The sequence below is a fragment of the Podarcis vaucheri genome, assembly GCF_965113315.1.
Source record: "Podarcis vaucheri genome assembly, chromosome: 18".
NCBI classification, from domain to species: Eukaryota; Metazoa; Chordata; class Lepidosauria; order Squamata; family Lacertidae; genus Podarcis; species Podarcis vaucheri.
Genome location: NC_138756.1, coordinates 12,990,863 through 13,016,903, shown reverse-complemented (window position 1 = coordinate 13,016,903; position 26,041 = coordinate 12,990,863). Strand labels below are relative to the sequence as shown.

The window sequence follows — 26,041 nt, the reverse complement described above, 5'->3', positions numbered from 1 at the left end:
CCCCTGAGGTGGGAAAGATCCCCCACATTGTACCATGTCCCTTGGGACATCAGAAATCCAAGGTGATGATACTTTGGGCTTGCCTAGACCTGGAGCAATGCTGGTGTCTTCAAGGAGCTTAAAAAAACAAAGTCATATGTGTCCCTTTGCCATTTCTCCTGAATCTTCCCCATCCAAAGCAGCTTTGTGTATTGGGGAGTTTGATTTTGGGTCTGTTTTGCCCAGGCTTTGCCGCAGAGACTCGGAGCAGCTTGTAGCACACAGTGCAAACTGAATCTTCCCGCTGTGAGGGTGCGTGTCATCTCTGCCCCAGGAGCAATGGCCCTGGCCCCCTTCCAGACGCTGCTGACTCCCAGCTACATTGGTCACCTCGTCTCTGCAGACGCTTTGCTGCTGTTCATAGGAACACAGAAAGCTGCCTTGTTTCAAGTCAGACCAAGGATGGCGCCTGACATCTCCGCCATCTTTCAAAGTTCTTCACCTAGCCCAAGGTTGTCCTCTGAACTAGCCAGATGTTCACTCAGTCCCAGTCAGTCCATCATTTGAAAAAATGAGCTGTCTTGCCCCAAAATGGCAACTAGACATTCCATTTTGGCGACTGCAAACTCGGTTTAAGGAGCCGTTGTGTGTCCTGCTTATATATCCTGAGTTTCTAACGCTGCCAGTGAGGTCGGTTAGGCTGGGAGAGAGTGACTGGCCCAAAGTCACCCATTGAGCTTCACGGCCGAGTGGGGATTCGAACCTCGGTCTCCCAGGTCCATTGCCCAGCGCCTCCGCTTTGGGCTCCTCCCCTGACCCGCCTCTCTCCTTCCTTCTCCTTCCAGATACCCAGCCCCGCAGCCGAGCCCAGGGCGGTATGCCGAGGCAGGATGAATGCGAAAGATGCCGGCGGTGCAGCTTGCCCCGAGAAGGCGGCCTACACTCTTCATATTTACCCCCAGCTCTCGGCCGAAAGCGCCTCCTGCTGCCGCGTGACGGCAACCAAAGACGCCACCACCGCCGACGTCATCCGGGATGTTATCGGCTCCCTGAGCCTGGACGTCTCTAAGCACTACGTGCTGGTGGAGGTGAAGGAGTCGGGCGGGGAGGAGTGGGTGCTGGACGGGAACGACTCCCCGGTGCACAGGGTCCTGCTGTGGCCCCGGCGGGCGCAGGACGAGCACCCCCGGCAGGACGGCTACTACTTCCTGCTGCAGGAGAGGAACACAGACGGCAGCATCAAGTACGTCCACCTGCAGCTGGCCTCCGGGGAGGACGAGGGGCGGGAGGAGGCGCGGCGGCTGGTCGAGCGAGGCTTCCTCCCCTGGCTGCAGGAGGACGTCAATGACCTGTGCAACCTGCCCAACCTGACGGAAGCCACGCTGCTGGAGAACCTCCAGCGGCGCTTCCTGAAGCAGAAGATCTACACCTACGCCGGCAGCATCCTCATCGCCATCAACCCCTTCAAGTTCCTGCCCATCTACAACCCCAAGTACGTCCAGATGTACGAGAGCCACACGCTGGGAAAGCTGGAGCCCCACATCTTCGCCATCGCCGACGTGGCCTACCACACCATGCTGAAGAAGCACGTCAACCAGTGCATCGTCATCTCCGGGGAGAGCGGCTCCGGCAAGACCCAGAGCACCAACTTCCTGATCCACTGCCTCACCGCCCTCAGCCAGAAGGGCTACGCCAGCGGGGTGGAGAGGACCATTCTGGGCGCTGGGCCGGTGCTGGAGGTGAAAAGCAACCCGTAAAACCCTCTCTCTCTCTGCTGTCAAGTCCCTTTTGTAGCCGGGAAGGATGGGTTCGGTCTCTGGGGGTCTCCAGTGGGGAGGACTGCTTCTGTGGAGCTCAGGCCCCTGGGGGACAGGATGGGTGGCTGGTCCGGATGGGCTCGCTCTGCATCTTCTTAGGTCCTTACGGGAGATTCAGGGCAGGCATAAGAAAGTACAGTACATCTTTACCCAGTGCTTGGCTAAACAACAACAACAAAATTATTGATATGCCCCCCCTCTGCTGGGGTTGCCCCAGCCACTCTGGGTGGCTTCCAACAAATGAATCAAATTGAGCACAGTAAAACATCAAACATTTAAAAGCTTCCCCATACAGAGCTGCCTTCAGCTGTCTTCTAAAACTCAGATAGTGGTTTATTTCCTTGACATCTGTCGGGAGGGTGTTGCACAAAGGCAGACACCACTACTGTGAAGATCCTCTGCCTGGTTTCCTGTAACCTCACCTCTCGCAGGGAGGGAACTGCCAGAAGGCCCTTGGAGCTGGATCTCCGTGTCTGGGCTGAACGATGGGGGTGGAGACGCTTCTTTGGCTATACGGGGCTGAGGCCATTTAGGGCTTTCAAGGTCGGCACCAACACTTGGAAGCGTAGTGGGGAGCCAGTGTAGGATTTGCTCCCACGGGCTGTCATGATGACGCCCAACTTGGATGGCTTTGAAAGAGGGTTTGACAAATGCGTCAGGCTGCCGAGGGCTACCGGCTGCAAAGGCTGTGTTCTGATTCACCAGTGAGGAGAGGTGCTTCTGTTGTCTCCAGCTCCTGCTTGCAGTCTTCCCTTTGCGAGGACGGGAGGCTGGTCTACATGGGCTCGCTTTGCCTGGACTCAGCTGCTGCAAGGCTCCTCGGATGTTCTGATGTGGGTTTTTAAGCCGCTCACTATTGAGGTTTTGGACAGCTCTGAGGAAGGAAGTATTAAGAGGGGGCCTTTTCCTCTGTGCAGGCCTCTCCTCCTGACCCTCTCCTTAGCAGCATCTTCCTCCCCCCCCCCCACCAAATTTCCCCCCGGATTTCAAAGACCTCTCCTTATTTACTCATATTTGACCCATGCTGTCTTTCACAAACAGAGATTAAGAAACAGGAGCAGGGGAGGGGGGGTCATTGGATGTTGGCTGCCGTTTTCTTTTCTAGTCCTGAGCTGAAGCTGACCTCACGGCTTGGCTTCACTTAATCAGAGCGAGAGGCAGCCAAAGTCTCCACCAAGACCCAGCCTTTCTGCACTCTGCTTTGCATAGGCCTTTCTTTCTCACCCCCCCCAACTGCTCTTTTTCTGTCACATGCTTGCTTCTGTTTCCTAATCCTCGGAGAGCAAAGAACCCTCTTCCTCAAATAGGCTGGCTGCAACTCAGGTGAGCAGCTTCCGTCACTCCTGGGTCCTTGCAGAGTTCCAGGGGGCTCCCAACACCAGCCTGCGCCGTTTCACCACTTCAGCACACCAGGCGCCCTCCACATGCCTCAGGGACTCCAGATTTGAGGGAGGTTTCCTCCTGAGTCTTTTCTTCTTCCCAAGATCTCCCACAAGGTAGAGGAGATTTAGGGTGGGAGTTTCCCTTCTCCCAGGTGGGCAAGCCCCACCTGCCCCTCACTTCCCTCTACAACAGGGGCAGAAACCCCCTTATTTACCATTGGGGCCCCTCTTGCTCTCGCCCACTCCGTCCTCTGGAGCCTGTCTTCACATGCAAGGGAATCCCCTGAGGGTTTGAGACCCACCAACAGCCCTCGCCTGGCTTAGCCAGCCAGTTGAAGCCGCTCCCAGAGTGTGGCCGTTACTGCATGCTGACAGCTGAGTGCAGGGTGGGGAGCAAAGGTGGACAAACTACCCCCAGAAGGAGCATGAAATGTCCCCCACCAGAGGTCTCCCCCCCCCATAACGTCCTGTACACCCCAGAGCAGTTTACAATAGTAGTACATAAAACCGTATGTAAAAAAAATGAGCCAGCTGTTGTGGAAATGTGTATTCCTAGTTGTCTGAAGTAACAGACAAATTCCCAGCAGGTGCTTAAAAATGGGAAGAGAAGGCATCTGCTCAGCTCAGGAGCACGCAGGGAAAGCACTCTATTCCTCCTATACATGGGAGGAGCATCTGAGAGACTTTCTTCCGGTTGCAGCTCAGGTTTCAAGGTGTTAAGGACCACTGGAGAAGGGAGCCAGTCGCTCAGTAGCAGAGCAGCCGCTTTGCAGGCAGACTGTCCCTGGTTCTTCCCGTTATCTCCTGGTAGGAAGGAACGACCCCTGGAGAGCGCAGACCACCTTTGGCTAAACAAAGGATTAGTCTGAACTGGGATGAGACAGTTTCTTGCGTTCCTCAGAATAAGCATAATAATCCTTTTCCTGTGCTGCAGACCAGTAGCTCTATTTATTATTTGCATTCAGAGCCTTTAATCTGGGCGGGGTTCCAGAAACATAATAAAATAAATACTGTTAAAAGCAGAAAATAACAAGTGGGGGGACGGGACACAGCCACTGCTGAGCTTTCAAGCCAGCTGGCTCAGGCTTCTTGCTGTCCTCGCCCCTTATGTCCAAATGTCTCTGCATTTTTATCCGAATATTTTATTTGTACTGTGGAGCACCCAGGTCTGGGGTTGCTTCCTTGAGATCACCAGAACAGAAGAGCCCGCAGGGTCACGCCAAAGGGCAGCATCCTTGTCCTTACGGTGGCCAGCCAGACGCCTGCAGGAAACCCACAAGCGGGAACTGAGCCCCAGAGCTTTGAACTTGGGGCTGGGGAAACATTTGTGGCCCCCCAGATACCCTCCTGCTCCCAAGCATCATCAAACCCAGCAGCCAGCATGGCCCAGTCGTCGGTGGAGGAGGATGGGAGTAGCATCTGGAGGGGCCACGGGTGCTCCCCCCGTCCTCTGCTGTAGCTCCCACCATCCCTAGCTAGCAGAATCAGCGGTCAAGGATGATGGGAGTTGTAGTCCAGCAACATGCAGAAAGGCTGCTCTAGTGAGTTTCTCAGCAAGGCGTGCGATTTTGCTCTGACACCTAAATAAGCTCCGCTCTCTTAGCCCCTCTGATTTCTTAAGCCCAGGTAAGGAGGCTCCACCTCAGCTGGCAAACAGAGACAGGCACTGCCCCCCCCGCCCCCCCAAAGAAACCTTGCTTCCATTCCTAAAGTGACTTGGGCAGGATGCTTCAGAGCTCCTGCCCTTCCCCCTCCCCTCCCCACCTCCGCCAGAAAGCAGAAGTGAAGATCTCTGAGGCTTGGCTACCTCTTTGAGCTTCTTCCACTTGTGGTCTGTCGGCCAAAACAGGAAGGAGGTCGCTGCGGGGAGCCCCTTCGGGATCAGCTGATGGCAGGGCATTGGTTGCTGCTCACTCATTCAGACTTTCGGAGGGGGAGAGGGGAAGGGAAGGCCTTCAGGCTCCATTTGAGGGAAAGTGAAGAAGAGCCTGGGGGCTGAGGCCAGCGGACCGTCTAGTCCAGCCCCCGACTGGACGGCTCTTCTGGGAAGCCCACCAGTTAGGGGGACGTGCGCGCAAGAGCCCTCTCCCCTCCTGTGGCTTTCTGCAACTGGTAGCATTTCTGCCCCCAGCAGTGGCACCAGAGCATGGGCATCAGGGGTGCCTTTGGGAGGGTGCGGCAGATGGTACTAAGGGGATTCAGGGGCTCTGAAATACCATGAGGAAATGCGAGGACTCCTCCCAGAATGCCTGTGTGGCTGTTTGGGAAGCGGAGGTTCTTGTGCAGTAGTTGGGAAGAAACACCCCCCCACACACACACACACGTCCGCCTCCAGAAATTCATTTCTTGGAAGTTTCCAAGAAAGGGCTCTTGCTCCGGTGCTTTCAGAGTCATGCCTGCCTTCTGGCACGGGGAAGAGAGTTCTGCGTTGAGCCAGACTCATCTCAAGCCCTTGGCTTCCATGGCTTCAGGGATGACTTCTTCCATGCCACAGGACTCGCCAGGGGATCAAGCCCAATGAAATGGGGGCTGGGGGCCCGGGAAGAGAGTCCTGACACTGCGGGTAGCATGTTGGAGAGTGTTTATTTTTCGTTCTCTTAATCTAGCAACTTACTTTGGGTTTTGGTGGGGGTGGGGGGTTTTCTCTGAGAGGCTGTAAGAATAGGTGGGTACCCTTTCTCAAAAATAGCCACATTTCACTGCCACGGCCATGGTTTGGGGACTTTATATGGCCCAGCTTGGGTTTATTTTTTATTTTTTTTAATCAGCTTTGGAGAATTTGCTCTGTAGTTGGGCTAAATACCACACAGATGAGGTCATCGCACTCTTGGGTTCCTTTCAGAAAACCATAGGCGGCTTACATGGGTAATTGTAAAACGGGGCGGAGAGGAAAGGAAATTAGGAGATCGGTCAGGGCAGATTGAGCTTTTAAACCCAGGCTTCCCAGTTCAAAATTCATGGTGTTTCTCCAAATGACCTCAATGCATCCTGTTGGAACAACGAAAAACCTGTCGGTTTGCAACAAAATGGAGCCTGCGTAAATCTAGGAATGTAACCTAAAGTGCAGGGAGGGAGTTGGGGATTGAGCTCTCAGCAGTCCTTGAAGCCAGTAGGGTCAAAGGTCTTGGATGGTGGTGGTGGTGGTGATGATGATGGCATCTGGTAACATCTGGAGGACCACAGACCTTCCTCACCCCTGACCTAAAGCCTTCTTTAGTCATCCAGCCAACAGACATCCGGCTGTGAGGAAAGATTGCAGCATCCGGGTCCTTGTAGTAAAGAGGAAAGGCGAGTGAGAGGTGACTGTTCAGTTTATAACATTCTGAATGGCTTGGAGAAAGCGCGTTCTTCTCCCTCCCTCATAACGCTAGAATTCATGAAGTGAAGCTGAATGTTGGAAGGTTCAGGACAGACAAAAGAAAATGCAGGGTTAGACTGCGGAACTCCCTCCCACAGGAGGCAGTGGTGGCAGGAGCCCTCTTAACCAAAGCCCTCCCTTCCCTCCTGCAACCTTTCGGAGTCGAATTGTTCTGAAAGCCACCTCTTTGGGGTCTTTCTTTGGGGTGGTTTTTGTCCCTTCACCTTCTCTCCCCTCCGTTTCTCACTTTCCTCCTGGGTTCAGCCCAGGGGGTTGCAGCTGATGGGGAGGAGGTCATCAAGTCAAGAGGTTTTCTGAGAGAGGAGGGTGAGGGAAGGCCCTGACTTCCTCTTTTCAAAAAAAGAAAGAGCCTCGCTTATTCTTCTGATGTCACAAGGGTGTTGTGTTGGCTCTGAGACTCTAGGATAAATGAGTCAGCCCCAGTTTAGGATTGGTTTCCGCCCAGGCCTGTGAGCTCGATGCTAAATGTTGGGGGTGTTGCAGCCAGCTGCCTGCCACAACGCAGGAGTGTGTTTGCAGGAGGGGAGTAGGTGAGAAAGCTGTTTGGTCCAGCCTCCGTGCCTCGTTTCTGGCATCCATCTGTCTTGAGAGACAACAAAGTGAACCTGGGGGTGAAGTCAAACTGTCACCTCCACGGCTTGCAAACCTGGGCAGGGGGCACGGGCTGCCAGACGACAAGACTTCCCTCTCGGCCTCACTGATGGGGTCCAAAGGAGGACTGGTGCTGAACTTTGTTTTACAAGCACAATAAATTTATATAGTGCGGTTTTCTGGATTTAAATAAGACTCGGTGATGTGCTGCCAGCACTTTGAGCTGTGTGTGTGTGTGTGTGTGTGAGAGAGAGAGAGAGAGCTTTGTTACTCTATCCGAGTGTCAACAGCAGAGCCGAGCACCTGCTGAGTACGGAAAATCTCTGGTTTAATCCTGGCTGCCTTTAGTTATTTGAGTAGAGAAGAGGAACAATTCAGCTCTTTATAAGCATAGACCATGGTTTGTAGACCGTGAGGACTAGAATCGTACATTATTTTTAGGGCAAGGGCCACAGCTCAGTGATAGGGCGCAGGCTTTCCTCGCTGAATGTCCCAGCGATCCATTTAGGACTGGGATTGTCAGCAGTCCAAGAAACCCCGAGAGCTACTGCCCATCAGTGTAGCTGAGGGGGGAGGGGGAGCTGCCCCCCATCAAGTAAATAAGTAAAAATACTTAACTGACCAATGCTACTGTCAGTCATTTCTGAACTTTGCTGCGGACATTTGCCTCATTCTTTCACTTCACTGCAGGCCTTTGGAAACGCAAAGACGGCCCACAACAACAATTCCAGCCGGTTTGGGAAATTCATCCAGGTCAACTATTTGGAGAACGGCATTGTCCGGGGGTGAGTGCAGCTTCCAGGCTCTTGGGGGGGGGGTTGTCCTCGCTGTTTCACAAAGCAGTTGTCCTCCCCCAGCAGAATATGGCTGGAAGTGAGAACCCCTCTCTTCTCCCCGCCTTGTCGTTCATAAGGAAAATGGCCTGCCTGGCTCCACGGATTCTAGCACCATAGAACCTTGTTGCGGGGGGGGGGGGGCAGCTGGTCTTTCTTTTACCCCCATTCACTCTTTTTCTCTCTTGGTGGATTCCAGGGCTGTGGTTGAAAAGTACCTGCTCGAAAAATCTCGCTTGGTGTCCCGGGAAAAGAACGAAAGGTGAGGAGAAAGTCTGTGGTTTAACTTGAAATACGTGGTGAATTTTACACTTTGGAAAAGGGAAAGTCGTGGCTAATAAATTATGATGATGATGATGATGATGATGATGATGATGATGCACCCAGAGTAGGAACCGAGGAGAGATAAGGGTGGATGAACGAGGGAGGGCTCAAATAATTTAGAAGCCAGAAATCTATTAAGACGTGCAAAATCCCTGGGACCTGGGATTAAATCTCAACAGCCAGACACTGCCTTGAAGCCTAATGCACTGTGTAGCTTGTTGTGACTCAGGGGTGTAAACAGGAACGGGCAGGTAACTTCCCAAATCTGCAGAGGCCCACACCTGTCCAGGGGGTCCGTTGACCATCTTCTACAGACAGTCTGGATCCACTTCAGGTGCGCAAGCGATGAAAAGAGTGAGCCAAGCGGCTTCTGTTAACAGACGTGTGTGTGTGTGTGTGTGTGTTTGTTCTCCTTCCCGAAGGAACTACCATGTGTTCTACTATTTGCTGCTGGGCGTCGGTGAGGAGGAGCGTCAGGAATTCCACCTCAAGCAACCCGAAGACTATTTCTACCTCAACCAGGTACACAAAGGCCCTCCTTATGTGAGCCTGGCTGGGACAGATGGCAAAGGCGCTTTTGTGTCTGCCCCAGGCTCCAGAGGTAGTGGCGGGGGGGGGGACGACGACACCCCAAACAGGCCTCCTTTGTTCCCCCTCAAGTGTTTGGCAGGGATCGCCTTGCTCAGCCCCCGAAGGCCAGAGGTCGCGTGTCTTGAGGAGGGCTTCCTAGCCGGGCCAGGCCTGATGCAGCCAGCTGGACACCCCACTCTGGAGCACCGCATGCCTCCCTCTTCTTTTTTTAATAAAAAAAGTTATCCTTGTTTTATTCATGATATTTAATACTAACACACACATATCATAGAATCGTAAAGTTGGGTGGGACCTCCTCTAGTCCAGTCCCCTGCAAGGCAGGAATCTCAGCTGAAGCCTCCGCAGCCTCTGCTTAAAAACCTCCAGGGAAGGAACATGCACCATCTTTTGAGGGAGACCACGGTTTTGTTTCTCTGCTGAGATTTAGTCGTTCATTTACTTTTTCCTTCTTGCAGCATAACTTGAAAATTGAAGATGGGGAAGACCTCAAGCACGACTTTGAGCGGCTAAAGCAAGCCATGGAGATGGTCGGCTTCCTTCCGGCGACCAAAAAGCAGTAAGTACATAAGAACATGGGGAGAGCCCTGCAACGGGGGGGGGGGGGGGTCAGGCTGGCTCACAGGGTGTCAGTTCTCACCGTGGATAACTAGACACCCCAAAGGGAAGCCTTCCATGCTCAAAACATTTTTGTTTAGACAAGTCTACCCCGATATTTAGAAAGTTGCAGCCAGTTTTATTTTTTAACTCTGCTTTCTGTCTTTTTCTTTCTCCAGGATTTTTTCAGTCCTGTCTGCTATTCTGTACCTGGGGAACGTCACCTACAAGAAGCGGGCGGCAGGTCGGGACGAGGGCCTGGAGGTCGGACCCCCCGAAGTGCTGGACATTCTCTCCCAGCTCCTGAAGGTTCCAGACCCCCCCCCCTCATTCAGAAAATCTGCCAATTGATTGCCGGGGGGGGGGGCGGTATGGAGGGGACAGTGACACCCGACATTTTACTTATTATTCTTCCCAAACATTTAGTTCTCTCGTTCTTCTTTTCTGGAGGGCCACGGAGTGATCCAGGAGTGGTGGTGGTTTATCTTGGGGGGGGGGGATATATGTGGCCTCCAGATGCCGAACTCCCATATATCTAATGGATGTATATCATGGACTGAAGGAGAAGGTCCCTGGGGGACACTCTGGGCCAAGGGGTAGCAAAGCCACTGCAGGCTGGCTCCGTCAGGTCAAGCATTCCTGATCTTGCTCCCGCCCTCCCCACTCTCCCAGGTGAAACGTGAAATCTTGGTGGAAGTATTAACGAAAAGAAAAACGGTGACGGTGAACGACAAGCTGATCCTGCCCTACAGCCTCAGCGAGGTGAGATGGTGTGCTAAGAGCTGGCCAACGAGTGTTACTGATAGAGCACAGAGAAAGGCAACATTTTTTTTTTTAGGAGTAGGTTGGATCACAGGGTGAGCTGAGCTGATGGGCTTCTTTATTTCGAGGTTTTCATAAGCTGCCTTAGGACGGTTCTCATGATTTGAAAGAAAACAACTAAAAAAAAAAAGGAGAGAAGTGTCATAACAGCAGGAGTCACAGAGATACAGCTACAGCAGATGGGACGTGGGTGGCGCTGGGGTCTAAACCACGGAGCCTCTTAGGCTTGCCAGTCGGAAGGTCGGAGTTCAAATCCCTGTGACAGGGTGAGCTCCTGTTGCTTTGTCCCAGCTCCTGCCAACCTAGCAGTTCGAAAGCACGCCAGTGCGAGTAAACAGGTACTGCTGCCGCAGGAAGGTAAATGGCGTTTCCATGCGCTCTGGCACTCGTCACGGTGTCCCGTTGCGCTTGAAGCAGTCTAGTCATGCTGGCCACATGACCTGGAAAAGCTGTCTGTGGTCAAATGTCGGCTTCCTCAGCCTGAAAGCAGAGATGAGCGCTGCACCCCAAAGTCAAATTTGACTGGACTTAACCCTCCAGGGGTCCTCACAGAGCTGAGAAGGCCTGGGTTCAGTCTGGGGAACGATGCCCTGCTTGAAGCCAGAGCGGCTGCCAGTTAGTGTAGACAACACTGATCTTGGTGGACTCGTATGCTGTGGGTATTTTTATACTGTGTACTGCTCTGAGGTCTATTGATGTACAAGGAAAGAACACTAAGAGCAGCGCGGGTCCTGCGTGGAAGCTTCTCTTCCGAGCGTCTGGTTAAGTCAGTGTGGGAACAGGACCGAGAGGGCTCCTTCGAGCCTGATCTTCTGAGATTTCCTCAGCGCTCCTTCGCCTGTGCCTCTTTCTCCAACCTGCAGGCCGTCACGGCTCGTGACTCCATGGCCAAGTCTCTCTACAGCGCCCTTTTCGACTGGATCGTTCTGCGAATTAACCACGCACTGCTCAACAAGAAGGACATGGAGGAATCTGTGGTGGTATGTCTTCAGGGAACAATGGCAGCCTCTGGGGCTGGGCGATACTTGCTTTTCAACGTTGCCAGCTAAACATCGCGATATGCTGATATATCACGATGTCTGGAATGTAGAGGCATCGGCGGGCTTTGCGGTTTCCCCCACATTGTAATTTCTGCATAGTGCACGCACAGACACCCGCATCATGATTTGCAGCAGTTATGAAACCGATATCACGATACAGACTTCAGATCGGTTTGGGACGATATATCAATATATTTCCCAGCCCTAGCAGACTCTCTGCCCCAATTACACACCCAATGAGCATGGCCTTTCTTGCCGCTTGCAGTCGGCAAAGACCACGGGCCCCACTGTCCTTCTGACGCCACCCTCTTTTGCTTCGCTCCTTCCTTCCTCCCTCCCTCCCTCCCCTCCCTCCTCCTCACTGCACAGTGCTTTTCCATCGGGGTGCTCGACATCTTTGGCTTTGAGGACTTCAACACCAACAGCTTCGAGCAGTTCTGCATAAACTACGCCAACGAGCAGCTGCAGTATTATTTCAACCAGCACATCTTCAAGCTCGAACAGGTAAGGAATCGCTGTGGGGGGGGGGCGAGCTTCACTATTCCAGGGCTGAAATGTTGGCGCTCCCAGCCTCTCTCTCTGGCCCACAGAACTCTCTCACCAGGCCTTGCTTCTTTCAGGGTTTTCACCCTGCTGGAAATGAAAATGCCTCTTTTCCTGCTTGGATGGGAGGATAATTGCTTGGATCTTACTGATAATTTAATTGTTTTACCTTGCTTGGAAACCCGCTTTCAGGGGTTTCCCCTCAGTCAAGCAGTAAACGAATTTCATGAAATGAAAACAATCCTTCAAAGCACCCACCTCTTTGCACAAGTTAAAACCACCGCGTGACCATTTGTCCTGCCCTCTGCCAGTCAATTCCATTGGACGCCGCCCCTCCCCAGCTCCCATCTCATGAGGCCAGGGGGCTATTCAAGGGTCTGTTTCCTTTGTCCACAGGAAGAGTATCAGAGCGAAGGGATCGCATGGCACAACATTGACTACACCGACAACGTGGCCTGCATCCACCTCATCAGCAAGAAACCCACCGGCCTCTTCTACCTGCTGGACGAGGAGAGCAAGTGAGTTCAGTTGGCGCAGAGCGTAGCCTTCGACTGAGCTTTGCTCAGAGCAAACCCCGGGAAAGAGTGACGTTTTCATGGAGGGTCCCTTCTGGCAGTTCCTGCAGCCAAGCTGGTGTCAAACATCTTGCTCGGCTTTCCTGTGTGTGTGTGTGTGTGTGTGTGATCTGACAGGCCAGGACCTCCACGCACACTGCCCATGCCTGCGCCTCGTGGAGGTCACTTTGCTCAGTTTTATTTCATGCCTGGAACCGCACTCCATTGCCTCTCAAGACAGACGCCACCGACAACAATATGAGAAGTGTTTGTCTCTTCGTTTCAGCTTCCCGCACGCCACCAGCCAGACCCTCCTGGCCAAGTTCAAGCAGCAGCACGAGGACAACAAGTTCTTCATTGGGACGCCTGTCCTGGAGCCGGCCTTCATCATCCAGCACTTTGCAGGCAAAGTGAAGTACCAGATAAAGGTAGGAGGGGGGGCGCAGAAGCACCAGGTAGGGGGTTGCCTGCCTTGCTCTGCCTTCACTGGCCCTCCCTTCCCTGCAGGACTTCCGGGAGAAGAACATGGACTACATGCGGCCCGACATCGTCGCCTTGCTGCGGAGCAGCGACAGCGCTTACGTCCGGGAGCTCATAGGGATGGACCCCGTGGCCGTCTTCCGGTGGGCCACGCTCCGAGCCGCCATCCGAGCCATGGCCGTTTTTGCGGAGGGCGGCCGCCAGAGAGCCCAGAAAATGGCAGGTGTGTGTGACATTTCACAATATTCATTTAAAATAAAGGTAAAGGGACCTCTGACCATTAGGTGCAGTCGTGGCCAACTCTGGGGTTGCGGCACTCATCTCGCTTTACTGGCCGAGGGTGCTGGCGTACAGCTTCCGGGTCATGTGGCCAGCAGGACTGAGCCGCTTCTGGCGAACCAGAGCAGCACACGGAAACGCCGTTTACCTTCCCGCTGGAGTGGTACCTATTTATCTACTTGCACTTTGACGTGCTTTGGAACTGCTAGGTGGGCAGGAGCAGGGACCGAGCAACAGGAGCTCACCCCGTCATTGCGGGGATTCGAACCGCTGACCTTCTGATCGGCAAGTCCTAGGCTCTGTGGTTTAACCCACAGCGCCACCCGCGTCCCTTCGCCACTTAAATTGATTTAAGGTTGCTCATTTAAACAACCTTAAGTCAATTACTTCCCTTCTTTTCTTTCCGTGGTTCATTTTGCATATCATACATCCCTGCATGTTTTGTGACTGGAGGCAATGAGCACTTTGTCTATGGCCTCCGGACGCAATTCCCCCTCACGACGGCCCTGCGAGGCAGGTTAGGCCAGGAGAGGACAGTGAGCAACCCAAGGTCACCCAACGAGCTTTGAACCCAAGCCTCTCTTGAACCCAAGCACTCTACAGCCTGTTTTTCTCTGCCAAGACTCCTCTATTGCATTTTGCTGCAACAGACCTAAAAGCCGGGTTTCTCCTCTGGAAAAGGGATGGATTGCAGCTTTAATGGCTTGCAATTATTTGCCGCATAATGGCGCTAGCTTTGACCCCAGGAAGGCGCAGCTTGTGCCAAGGCTGATATCATTTATCGAGCCGTCTGAAACCTTCCTTTATTCTTTCAGGCCCTTGAATTAATTATTGCAGCCTGCTCCTTTTATCTGCAGTTTCCTGATCGCTTCTCGTCTGCTATTGCATTGTGAGGGGCCGTGGCTCCCGCTTTGCCTGCGCGAGATCCCAGGTTCCTTCCCTGGCGTCAACTCAGGGGCAGACTTTGGTAATATGGCGCCTTGAGCAAGGATAAGATTAGGTGCCCCGCCCCTAGATATTTATTATTTTCACGCCCTCCTCCCTCTCGCTTTCCACTCTACACCTCCTTGGCTCAGCACTCCCTTCACCTTAAATCTGGCATTCCTGATTTTAAAGTTGGTTTTGTATTTTTTAATTCCTTTATTGTGGTAACGGGGAGGCAGGCTTTTTTGCTGTCATCCCCTACGGCTTTTGAAGACGTATCTGTTTGCTCAGGCGTTCCTCAGCCTCTCGACCCGAGTCTCCTGTTTTAATTACTATGTTGTTTCAGTGGGTTTGTTTTGCCGTGCATTTTAATTACGTGTGTGTATATTTTAATGTTTGTTTTAGAGCGTTTGCACTCCACGCTTCAGGCAAGAGGGCTCCCCGGGCGGCTCACCTACAATCCATTAAGACAAGGTCGCCCCTGTAGGCTTACAACCTAGAACAACACAACACACAAGGGGAGAAAGGGAAATCAGATGCTAATGTTTTCCTAACTGGTTTTTATACCACTGTGAAGCTTATTTTGGCATTAAGTGTTCTGTAAACTAATAACAGATTACACGATAATAAACCGCACAGGAGTCCGTTTGGAGGAGCAGGCCAGGAAAGAGGTGACCTGAAAACAAAAACACCTGCAAGGAGAAGGCCGGCTCCCTCTTCGAGTGGCTCTTGCCTTTGTCGGGAAGCCTTTCCGAGCGACTGAAACCAAGAAAAACCTCAAAAAGTGCAGAGGAAAGACCGCTTGTTGCCACTGGCAATCTGTTTAGTGCCAACGGAGTCTCTCTCTCTTCTTTCTCCCCTGCCAGGCGTGGTCCGCCACGGACCCAGAGTACCCCTGGGCGAACTGCAGCAAGCCAACACCCCAATCGAGAGAGTTTATCGGTAGGCTTTGAGTACTACTCTTAATTTCTTTATTTCTTTTAGACCAGAAAGGGGAGGCCTTGGATTGTATCGCTCCCTGCCCTTCTTCTCATCACATCCCAGTAGTTCTGTTGCCTTCACAAATATCCCTTTGGGTGCCTTTTCGAGACTTGTAACACACAAGCTTGAAACAAGTTGAGGGGGGGGGAATCCCTCGAATGGTGGGTGGGTGTGGGGCCAGCTTGAAGAAACTCCTCTAGCGGAAAGGAGAAGCTGGGGTGAAGTGGGGAGAGAGGTGCCCTGGTTTAGTGGGAGGGGCTGAGGACTCTGGGTCTGTGCATTGGGGAAGCCAGCTTCTCCCCTTCACGGCTGTGTCTGGATTGGGGCCCTGCCTCCCCCCCACCGGCTTCTTCGGGCTTTCCCTTTATAGCATCTTTGCTTCCGCAAAGCCCCTCTCTCCGCAGTCCGAAGGGGTGCGCAGGCCCTCTGCTTCCGGGGTGAGGAACCCTTTTCAGTGGGACACCTCTGAGTGGCGGGGGGGGGGGCAGAGCCCGCAGGGCCCGCAAGGCGTGTGGCCACTTCCAAGGGCCACACAGAGACACTTGGGGGGAGCGCATTTGTTCTCTGGGCCTGAGGCTCCTCACCCTTCCTCCTCCTTGTCGCCATCAGTGACCTGCACTCTGCATCCGCCTGGGTATACACACACGCTCTCTTTCTCTCTCTCTCTCTCTCTCTCTCTCTCTCTCTCTCTTTCTCTCTCTCTCTGCCTTCCTGTCTCCCCAGCCAGTGCTCGGATTATGGTGGAAGAGGTAGGCACCCCATGAAACCCCCCCACCCCTTTAACCATCTGAAATCTGTAGCTAGGGAGGTCATGGGGGGGGGAAGGAAGGTTAAAGTGGGCTGGTCCCCTCGGCACCTTTCTCTGATCCAGCCTCTCACAAGAGCACCCACCCCACCACCCTTCTTTGTAATGGGTGTCCTGACTCCAGGCTTGGGTTGGTGGGCCCCCTACTTGAAGTTGCTGGTTCTCTTTTGCCTAGAGCTGTGTCCCCCTGGGCCGTTTCAGGGCCCCCGAGAGCCGCCAGGGAGGCCGGTGGGCAGCAACAGGGGAGTTTTGTTTACCAGGATCCTTCTCCCTTTGCCTGGCCCCATGAAAGAACAGTTCATGATGAAGTGGCCAAGTGGGGGATGACTCTGCCGAGTGTCACACTGATCCATCGACTGAACTTAAAAGTTAGTTCTGAAAGAGAAATGTGTCCTTTTAGGCCGGGTGGTGGCAGCCCTACAGGTGTCACTGGCCTCCCCAACTCCCATCACCATTCCAGTCTCCCAGTAGTGTTGGGGAGGGATGCCATTTCCCCCCATCCCTGATCCAGCCATTGTCCCAATTTTATCTGGAGAGATAGGGGAACTTCCTGAGTGAGTCGTGCAAAGCTTTTTGTGGGCCAGGGGGCCCTGGGGGCGAGCTCATGGAACTGGGAGGGCAGCGCTCCCCCCCCCAAAGTATGGGAACTACTGGCTTAGCTTAAGAACCAGGGCATCACCTTTCTCCTGCAGCTGCGTATTTGCAGCCTCTTCCTGGTTTCCAGATTTCTTGTGTCTTTCCTTTCAGCCTGTTGTGTCCCTCCTGGGGGGTGGAGTATGTGTCTGCCCTCTGCCACCCAAAAGCATCCGTTGCTTGCACCCGCTTTTTCTCTCTGGGCATCTGAGCCGGCAATTGATGTGGAGGATGAAGACTTTGGGGAGTAGGGGGAGGGATATGATGATCTCCTTCCTGCTGCCGCCGCCGCCGTTCTCTCTGCTCGCTTCTGTATTACTCTGTTGATTCAGCCTCTCTCTGCATGTGTCCCCCCTCCCTTTTTGCAGCTGCTCAGTGCTTGATTTCTCCTTTGATTGCTCTGAGGAGTTTGATATAAACGCTTTTGAGGACATCTTTGCTTCGTACGGAAGCAAGAAGTAAGTGGGGGAGAGGCGGAGGAGCGGGCTTGACAGCCGGGGGAACGCTATCCTGGGCAGACGGACCTTCCGTGCCTGCCAGGTGCAGGGAACCAGGCACACAGGGCGGGCAGAGCAGGAGAGGGGGCTGGCGCCCACCCTGAGCCGCAGCTCTAACCTCGGCCTTGCCATAGCGTAAAGGTCCGAATTGGGCTAATTTCTGTCCACTCAGAATGTCCTGGCTGCAGCAGCCGTCGTGGCCCCCTGTTCTCAGCTTACTCACTGGTGCAAAAATTGCAAAACATTTTGAGAAATTGAGGGGTGGGGGCATGCCATAAGCAAATAATCCAAATCCGAAGGCCGTCAGCCCAGCCCAGAAGCATTGTGAAGTGTTCATCTGCCCAGGAGTGGCTTTTCACACATTTCTGTTGTCCTCTTTCTGGTTTGTGCCTCTCTCTGGAGGGTGGCAAAGGTAAGGGTTTGTGCGTGTGTGTGTGTGTGTGTGGAGGCACTTTCTCCACAAGCATGGTGCATGAGTGGAGGGCTGGAGGAGATCTTCCTTGGCTGACCTGGGGAGCTAAACGTGGAACAAGAAGCATTTGTGCAGAGCCAGGGCTATGGGGCGGGTCCAGAGACTTTTAGAGTCGGAAGGGACCCCCAAGGGTCATCTCGTGCAGCCCCCTGCAGTGCGGCTGGCCCCTACAAGGATTATTGAACCAGTGACCTTGGCATTATCAGCGCCAGGCTCTAACCAACTGAGATATATACAATCTATAAGTCCTGAGATAATTCAGCTCTGCAAACAGTGTTGGAAGGAATCTGAACAGGCGTTTTATGTAAAAACTTGGAGGGAGGAGCATTATTGTCAAATTAGTGCTTGATAATTCATGCATATTAAGGACACTAAATTGTGATTGTAGTCAAGCAGCAGCAGCACACCCCAAACCTCTACGTTTAACAGCAGGTCAACCCCAGGACCATCTCCTCTCTTGTCACCCGTCCTTTGAGCATGCCGGGCAATGATGGGTCTCCTCTGTTTAATCCCTGGTGGTTCTGTCTCTCTCTGTGTGTGTGTGTTGTGTTTCCTCGTGTCGGGTGTGTGCCGTGTCTTAGGGACTTGCATGAGCAAATAGTCAGGACTATCAAGGCCCTGCCCTGGCAGGGTGAAGATCCCCGCAAGCTCCTTCAGTCGCTCAGCCGGCTCCAGAGGCCCTCTTGCCACTTCCTGTGAGTTTGCGGTGGAGGGGGGCGGGGGGGGCGGAGAGAAAACCAAGACTTGCGTGCTTTGCAAAATTTGCACGGAGGAGGAGAGTGGCAAGTGTGGAGCTAAGCAGCTGCTTGCAGATCCTCTGAAGAGCTTACCTTGTGTGCTAGTTAGCAGCTGCAGGGACCACCCTTCGGGTTTCTTACTGACTTGCTCGCAACAAAAGCTCAAGCGTAACAGAAAGAGGGCGTGAAATTCTGACTTTTCAAAGGCTCGGGGCTTAAAATCAAAGCAAGGAAGCGCCTTGCTGGATTGCAGGAGTTGGCAAGGCGGGTTCAGTGTCATGGGACACGCTTTCCATGCCACCCTTTGGAGCAGGACCCTTAGAGTCGCCCGCTCATCATCTGGCTCCCTGAGCCTGCTTTGCTTCATCTAATTTGCTAGGCATGGCTTCGCTGAACTAACGAAACCAGGGCTGCTGCTTAGCGCTCATCGTGCCAGTAACCTTTGAAAATACAGATATATCTGTGTCTATTTCAACAGGAAGAGCAGAGGCCCGAAGCAGAAACAGGCCATCCCAAAGGTGAGCTGGGTGGAGAACGTCCAGAGATTTGCTGGGCTATGTTTTCCTTTGGAAGAGAAACCGTTTCAGGGGTGGTTGGGGGGCATAATGATGAAAGACAGCATAGAATAAATAAATGGTGTCAGTTTCACGTGGTCGCGCCCTGCAAAATGTGTGTGAATTTGACGCAGTACCAGAGTCAACTTGCTAGGCAATATAGAGAGAGCTTGAGACTCTCCGTTTCAGGGTTGAGGGTTTGAGCGGCTCCTTCTAATGCTATGATTCTGTGATATGTATGAAAGTTACATCTCACCCTCCCTTCCCAAGAACGCCATTTAAAAACAAATAAGCAGCAATATTCCGAAGCAGATGAGAGAGCTGGTGTGGTGTGGCCGTTAAGAGTGGATTTTAGGTCCTAGTCTGACACTCCACCTGCTACATGGCACTAACTCCAAGGCCTTCTGATCAGAGACCAGGCACTTGAGGCAGCTCAGTCTTAGCTTGGGACAAAATGCCAAGTTTCCAGTCCTCATGGGGAGGTGGGGAATCAGGGGCGCTGAGGCCCATTGCCAGAGCACAGCGGTGCTTGGCTGTTGTCCAACACACACCCACACAACTGCGCAATGTCAGCGGAAGTGCAAACTGAGCTCCTCGCGCTCAGTGCCAGCCGCCCCCTGCCCTTGCAGAGGGATTGGGGCTCGCTCCGTGGAGGGTGAGGCTCTCTAGCTGTGTCCCCTTTGGCCGCAGAACCTGCTGGACTCCAAGTCCCTGAAGCTGATTGTGAGCATGACGTTGCACGACCGGACCACCAAGTCCCTCCTGCACCTGCACAAGAAGAAGAAGCCCCCCAGCATCAGCGCTCAGTTCCAGGTGAGCAGGCGTCCCTCACCTCCGAGGGAAACACGGCAGGGAGCTTCCCCTAACCGAGACACAAAGATCCTTGAGATTCCGGCCAGCCACTGTGATTTATTCCAGGGTTTCTCAAACTGTTGGTCTACGACTCCCACCATCCCCTCATTTCACTCTTAATTTGTATACCGCCTTTCTGCATTACTCAACGCAAGGCGGTTTGCGGCAACAAAAATATGCAACAAAGAACACGCACCTTATAATAATCTGATCCAATGCAAAAAGTCAGGATGAAACATAACTTTAAAGTAATATTCAATAATCTATAATAGCACATAATATAATTAACTCTCAAAGCGTCAGCGAAGAATAATTACACAGAAATTCATTCTTAACAATTACAATAAATAACTACCAAACTGTGATCAATAAGAATCACTGCGTAAAATACCACAATACATACAAAACCATGTCAAAGGGTCAAATTGAGAAACGGAGACACACAACTTCCCCACCACTTAAACCCTGACCACTGGTCCTGCTGGCTAGGGATGATGGGAGTTGTAGTCCAGCAGCAGCTGGGGAGACCCAAATTTGAGAAACCTTGATTTATTCCCTTATTTATCAGTTACTTGGTTGTATTCCACCTTTTTCTGCAAGGACCTTGAAGGGATGTACACGATTCCCCCGCCCCGCTTGTTTAATCTTCACGACCACCCTGCGCGGTGGGTTAGGCTTGAGAGGCAAGGCCTTGAGGTCACGCCCAGTGGGGGGATTCGAACCCTTGTCTCTCCCAGGCTCTGGTCCGACACTCTAACCACTCGTATGCCTGCAGCCCACCCAAATCGGTTAGGTTGGCTTCCCCCCCACCCCCCGCTGCCAGACCAGCTCTCTCAAGGGGCAGCGCTTGACTCCTCTCTCGCACCTGTGACTCCTTGCAGACCTCTCTCAACAAGCTCCTGGAGACCCTGGGGAAAGCCGAGCCCTTCTTCATCCGCTGCATCCGCTCCAACTCGGAAAAGGTAGGGCCTTCCCCCAGGAGGCTGTTGCCTTATGCTGGCGCAGGAGCAGCCGACGTTGATGGCGCTGGGCCCCCAGCAGGGGCGGGGATGACAGTGACGGGAGTCTGGAGCCCAGCAGCGTCTGAAAGGCCACAGACGTTCTCCACTGCTGACCTCAGAAGTAGCGTTCCCTGTGGTGCGCAAGAGACGGAGGAATGCCTCTCTACGTAAGAGCAGGGAGCACCTCTTCTCAGATCGGGGATGAGGACCATCTGTGCTTTTGGGCTTCAGTTTCCAGCAGCCAAGGCGACCCGACAGTCATGGATGATGGGAGCTGTAGTCCCACCTGATTCTTGGGGCACCACATGGGCTAATCTTGAATTAGCACGATGGGCTGATTAGTTGCAGCCCTGACAGGTCGAATCCTGCTCCTTCCCTTTGCCAGGCACAGACTTGAGCTCTGCCAGTGTGCAGGATCCAGAGAGTGCTGGTGACCTCAGCAAACCACATCCCTTGGGGTGGACGGGGCTTCTCCCCGGGGAGGGGAGGCCAGCGCAGGCAGATCTCTGCTTGACCCTCTCCTGCTTTCTGTTCTTCCAGAGGGAGCTCCTTTTCGACGAGCGCCTCGTGCTCCAGCAGCTCAGGTACACAGGGATGCTGGAAACCGTGAGAATCCGCCAGTCCGGCTACAGTGCCAAGTTCACCTTCCAGGTACCACTGAGCAGTGGAGCAGGCAGCTCTCTCCCTTGCCCTCATGCCAGGGAAGAAGACCCCCCTTGCTTCAGCATCCATCAGAGATCGTGGGTTTATTCCAGGCTTGGTCTGGGGCAAAAGTGTGCCCTTCTGCAATTCATCGGGGCACTGAAAGATTTCACTTTTTGAAATATGGCCACCCTACTTTAATTAGTTTATACAGCCCTTCTTTTATACGCTCTGGCCGGCAGCATCTTTCCAGGGTCTTGGGCACAGAGCCACCTTCTCCTTTTCAGAAACCGGAGGTGTTTGCTAAGTTGTTTGCTTCTTGTCGCTGCCTCCCCAGGATTTTGTCGACCAGTTCCAAGTCCTGCTGCCCAAGAGTGCCAAAGCCTGTAAGGAGGAGATCGCGGCCTTGTTGACGAAGCTGCAGCTGGGCACCGGCAGCTACCAGATCGGGAAGACCAAGGTCTGTCCTTGTGGGGCTTGTTGTTGCTTCTGAGCCGACCCAGTCTCCCTCCAGGAGCCGCAAAGTCTTCTTAAGAATCCTTGTGTGTGGAGATCAAGCCGCCAGGGGGGTTTTGAGCGCAGAAAGCCCTCTTCCTGGGGGTACATTGATTTATTTTAAAAACTTGTATGAATCACACACATGCACCTATAGTCTTTCTTTTAATTTTTTTATTCATTTTCATTTTTAGCAATGGTCATCATACTTAGATCATAATCATTTTACAAATAGGATTCTCAAAATCCCAAGACTTCCCTCCATGATTTCCGTAATATTCTTTTCAAACTGCATCGTATCTTATTCTCTAAATTTTCTTAAAACTCAGTGGTAACCATGATTCTCACTTCATGGCAAATGTTGTTTTTTTACAATCCTGCCAATGTTTTTAATTGCTTAGAGTGCTCTTTCAAGCAGCTTATAAAATTTCCCCATTCTTTATTAAATTTATTGTCCTCTTGATCTCTGATTTTACCGGTCACTTTTGCCATTTTGGCTTGGTCCATCATCTTTATCAGCCATTCTTACATGCACCTATATTAATCTTAGATATACACAGTGCTTTTTCCAGCTGAAACCCAGTGGATTTCTGGCACCTTTCAGGTGTGTTCTGACAGCTCTTTAGGCTCATCAACTTTGGCTGCTCAGCATCACCCACCACCTCTTTTACTAGAGAAAAGCCCTGGATATATATGTATACAAGTGGTATACAACATGAAACAACATCATTTAAACCAAAACACAACACTAAACTTTTAAAAAGTATAAAAGCATAGCTCTTTGCCTATTGATACCAGGCACCTACTAAGTTCATTTTTGTTCAGACAAGCCTACCTTGATGTTTAGAAAGCTGCTGTGTTTTAACCAGCTTTTAGTCTGTTGTTAACTTTTCAAAAGTCCTTTAGCTGTTGTTAATTTTATTGCTTTACCTTTTTTGTAAACCGCTTTGAGGTTTTGTTTTGTTTCTGCAGTCGAGCTGAGTATATAAGTTTTACAAAATAAATTAACGGGCATTGCGTGGAAAGCATGACTTGAGAGCCGCGGTCGCTCCTGAGCAACACATGGGGCCAGTCTTGGTCCCTTTCCCCAAGTGACCCCGGCTGGCGTCTCCCTCCCTTGGCAGGTGTTCATGAAGGAGGCCGTGCGGCAGGCGCTGCAGGACACCCTCCACAAGGAAGTCATCCGCAAGATCATCGTCCTGCAGAGCTGGCTGCGGATGGTGCTGGAGAGGAGGCGCTTCTTGCGGGCTCAGCAGGCGGCCGTCACCTTGCAGGTAGGAGGGGCCTCCTTCCTCTCCCCACCTCACAGAAACACAAGGCGCTCCCTTGCGCAGAGTCCGGCCCGTCCTCCCGTCCTCCTAGGGATTTCCTGCACCGACAGGCAGCAGATTCATTTGCAGGTGGGAGAGACTCAGTCCACACCACCTGAAATGGACGACCAGAAGCCAGGTGGTCCATCTGCCCCTACCTGCTAATAATAATAATAATATTTTCAATCATTTTGTTATTTACACCCCACCCATCTCGCTGGGTGTCCCCAGCCGTTTCATTTCATTACAGTACTTGCTGATGTTTAATTTGAGTGTTTACTCTTGGATTCTAATGCCTTACTGCATACTGCCTTATTTGGTATAAGTTTTTTTAAACTTTATTGTGACTTTTTATATAGGATCTGATTATTATTTTAAACAACGTATATTAAATAAAGTAATATTCACTAGTCCATTAGAATATAATAGCGCACAGTAAAATTTAATATCAGCAAATGATAGATTCACTCTTAACAATTACAATAAATAACTTCTAAACTGTAGCCAGTAAAAACAGCAGCAAGTTGCAGTGCAGGAAACAACACAATACAATGTGAGAAGCAAAGACGCACAGCTTCTCACCTGTCCTTCCTGGGCCCCCCAGGCTTGCTGGCGTTCCTACCGCGTCCGGAGGGCGCTGGAGAGGGAGAACGCGGCCCTCTACATCCAGTCGGCGTGGCGCGGGTACCGGGAGCGGAAGTCTTACGGCCGGCAGAAGGCGAGGATTTGCCTTGTTCAGGCTCTGGTCCGAGGACACCTGCAGCGCAAGAGGTGAGGGGGGCAAGGCGCACTCTGCGCATTTTGAGCCCTGGGGGGGAAACGGGGGTGCGGGAGGAGAACCCTGCCTGATCAGACAAAAAGTCCGCAGGGCCGGCGTTGTTCAGCCTTTGCGCTTGGTGTCTCCCTTCATTTACTCTTACCGTGCCCCATTAAACCAACTGTTGATTCCCCCCACACACCTTGCAATCTAGATTTCATCAAATGATCGCCGACAAAAAGCGAGAGGAAGAAGCGGTCGCGCAGGCTCTTGCGGAGCAGCAGCGGCAGCAGCAGGTGAATGGGCTACACCAGCCAGAGGAGCACGTCTCAAGCCAGGCTCTGGCAGAGCCCACGGAGGCGTCCCTGGACCAGACAGGCAAGGCAGAGGACGAGGAAGGAGCCGGGAGCAGCGGCGACAGCAGGGACCAGTCCCCTCCGCTCTCCCAAAAAGGTCTGGCCAGCAGCCGGGAGAAGCGGGCGTTCCGCCGGCAGAGGGGCTTGGAGCACAACGAACTGCAGAGCAAGCATGTTGCCTTCTCGGTGGACGACCCCCGCAGCAGTGGGGAAGGTGGCCAGTCCAGGGGGGAAGGGGGCCACGCGCCTGAGCGGTCCAGAGCAGAAGGGGAGCAGGAAGCGGGGGTCTCCCCTCAAGCGCATCCTGGCAGCGTGCCGGGAGAGAGAGCTCCAGGCGGCAAGGAGGACCGGCTTCCTGTGGACGGTGGCATTCCGGCCCCTGCACTGAAGCAAGAGGACAGAGCTGGGGCGAAAGAGGACTCCAATGGGCTGGGGAGGCTGGACAGCCCCAAAATCCGCGTCAGCCAGAGCTTCACGTACCCCGAGAGGCCGACGGATCTGGCCCTCGTCCACCCTGGCGGCCTGGCCAGCAGCTGGAGCTTCCGGAGCCCGGCCGACAAAGGCTGGCGGGCGTCTCAGAAGGAGCTGGACAGCCCCCCCTCCTTCCACATCCAGCGGTACCAGGATGACCCCGGGAAGCTGCGGGACAAGCGGGAGAGGTGGAAGGGGAAGAGGCGGCTGGCCGGAGGCGGGCAGAGCGACGGGCTGAGCCAGTCCTTGGACGAGAGGGGGCAGCCGGCCCGGTCTCCCTCCCCACAGCTCAGGTGAGGCCTGCTGCACCCGGCTTCCAGGCGTGGAAGGAGCACTGAGTCCCCCAGGACTCTTTGGGGGAAGCCAGGAAGCAGCATCACAGCGCTTGAAGCGCATGCTATAACTACGGCCATAGAGACATAGGAGCCTCTGGCCAGGAGAGCTTTTGTAGAGTCCCATAAGCCAGAGGAGAGCAGCTTCCCGGCTGGATGAGATACTGAGAAGGATCAGAGAAAGAGCTATAATGCAGGGTTGTGTGCCTGTCCCTAGACTTGCTTGATTTCTTTCCTGCCTGTCAATGTTGTGGCTGCGGCCTCCGTATTTGGAGGGGTGTTGAAAGGACCAGAGGGAAGCCGCTTTCCCTCCGCCCCCTAAAAATGCAGCAACCCAGTTCTGTCCTATTTTATAGGCAGACAATGCGATATCAAAGCCAAACGACAGTGGCCAAAGAGGGCTAGCTTTGTGCTGACGGTTTGTCCGCGCAGATTGAAATCGTGCATGTTCTTGGCCTCTTTCCAAAGCCGAGAAACACCTGCAGCCCCCCAGCAGCAGGCTTCCCAAAGGGGCCCCCCGATCCCTGGAATGGGTGGCTCCATTTTGAAACGCCTCTTTCTCCCTCTTTGCAGGAAAAAGGAGACGGCGTCTTCCTTGGACGACATTCCCAGGCTCGCTGTCCCCACCCAGGTAAGGGCAGGGCTCAGGCAGATTGGACCTGGTTTGTTTGGTGGGGGGGCAGTTACAGAATTCTGCCCACCACCACAGTTTGAGCAAAGAGTGGCAGAGGGTCCTACGCAGAGAAGACTCGCTGGAACTAACAGATGGAAGTTGCTTGTGCATGTTAATTCCAGGGGTTCTAGCCTGAGTAGGATTGGGTCAGTACAGCCCCAGTGTGTTATTCCTGCATCAAACCAGCTTGCTAGGAATCACAAGCAAGGAGAATGGCTGCTGTGGGGCTCCAGTCCTGCCTGTGTGTTTCCTAAAAGGGGCATCTGGTCAGCCCCTGTAAGGACTGGATGCCGGGCCCCTTTGGGTTGGATCCAGCTGCTGCTGCTGGAGTCTTCTTCCTT

At 53.1% G+C, this 26,041-nt stretch overlaps 1 protein-coding gene across 6 annotated transcripts in view; it reads left to right on the top strand.

Annotated features, from left to right (window-relative positions):
• MYO9B (myosin IXB) overlaps positions 1-26,041 on the top strand; it is a 37,329-nt gene that overhangs the window by 2,796 nt on the left and 8,492 nt on the right. For 2 of the 6 annotated variants that reach the window (XM_082206939.1, XM_082206940.1), the window contains exons 1-24: positions 807-1,718; positions 7,839-7,933; positions 8,181-8,243; positions 8,728-8,827; positions 9,352-9,452; positions 9,670-9,799; positions 10,163-10,252; positions 11,176-11,292; positions 11,722-11,856; positions 12,292-12,413; positions 12,736-12,877; positions 12,957-13,152; positions 14,999-15,074; positions 16,920-17,009; positions 18,102-18,215; positions 18,736-18,775; positions 19,502-19,624; positions 20,545-20,625; positions 21,205-21,315; positions 21,644-21,766; positions 22,926-23,075; positions 23,716-23,882; positions 24,083-24,988; positions 25,601-25,658. In XM_082206939.1, coding sequence (XP_082063065.1) covers positions 870-1,718; positions 7,839-7,933; positions 8,181-8,243; positions 8,728-8,827; positions 9,352-9,452; positions 9,670-9,799; positions 10,163-10,252; positions 11,176-11,292; positions 11,722-11,856; positions 12,292-12,413; positions 12,736-12,877; positions 12,957-13,152; positions 14,999-15,074; positions 16,920-17,009; positions 18,102-18,215; positions 18,736-18,775; positions 19,502-19,624; positions 20,545-20,625; positions 21,205-21,315; positions 21,644-21,766; positions 22,926-23,075; positions 23,716-23,882; positions 24,083-24,988; positions 25,601-25,658 — 4,179 coding nt within the window. In that variant the 5' untranslated portion in view covers positions 807-869. Of the gene's footprint in view, positions 1-806; positions 1,719-7,838; positions 7,934-8,180; positions 8,244-8,727; positions 8,828-9,351; positions 9,453-9,669; positions 9,800-10,162; positions 10,253-11,175; positions 11,293-11,721; positions 11,857-12,291; positions 12,414-12,735; positions 12,878-12,956; positions 13,153-14,998; positions 15,075-16,919; positions 17,010-18,101; positions 18,216-18,735; positions 18,776-19,501; positions 19,625-20,544; positions 20,626-21,204; positions 21,316-21,643; positions 21,767-22,925; positions 23,076-23,715; positions 23,883-24,082; positions 24,989-25,600; positions 25,659-26,041 lie in introns of those variants that run through there. The other 4 variants (XM_082206942.1, XM_082206941.1, XM_082206943.1 and 1 more) reach the window with 4 other exon arrangements.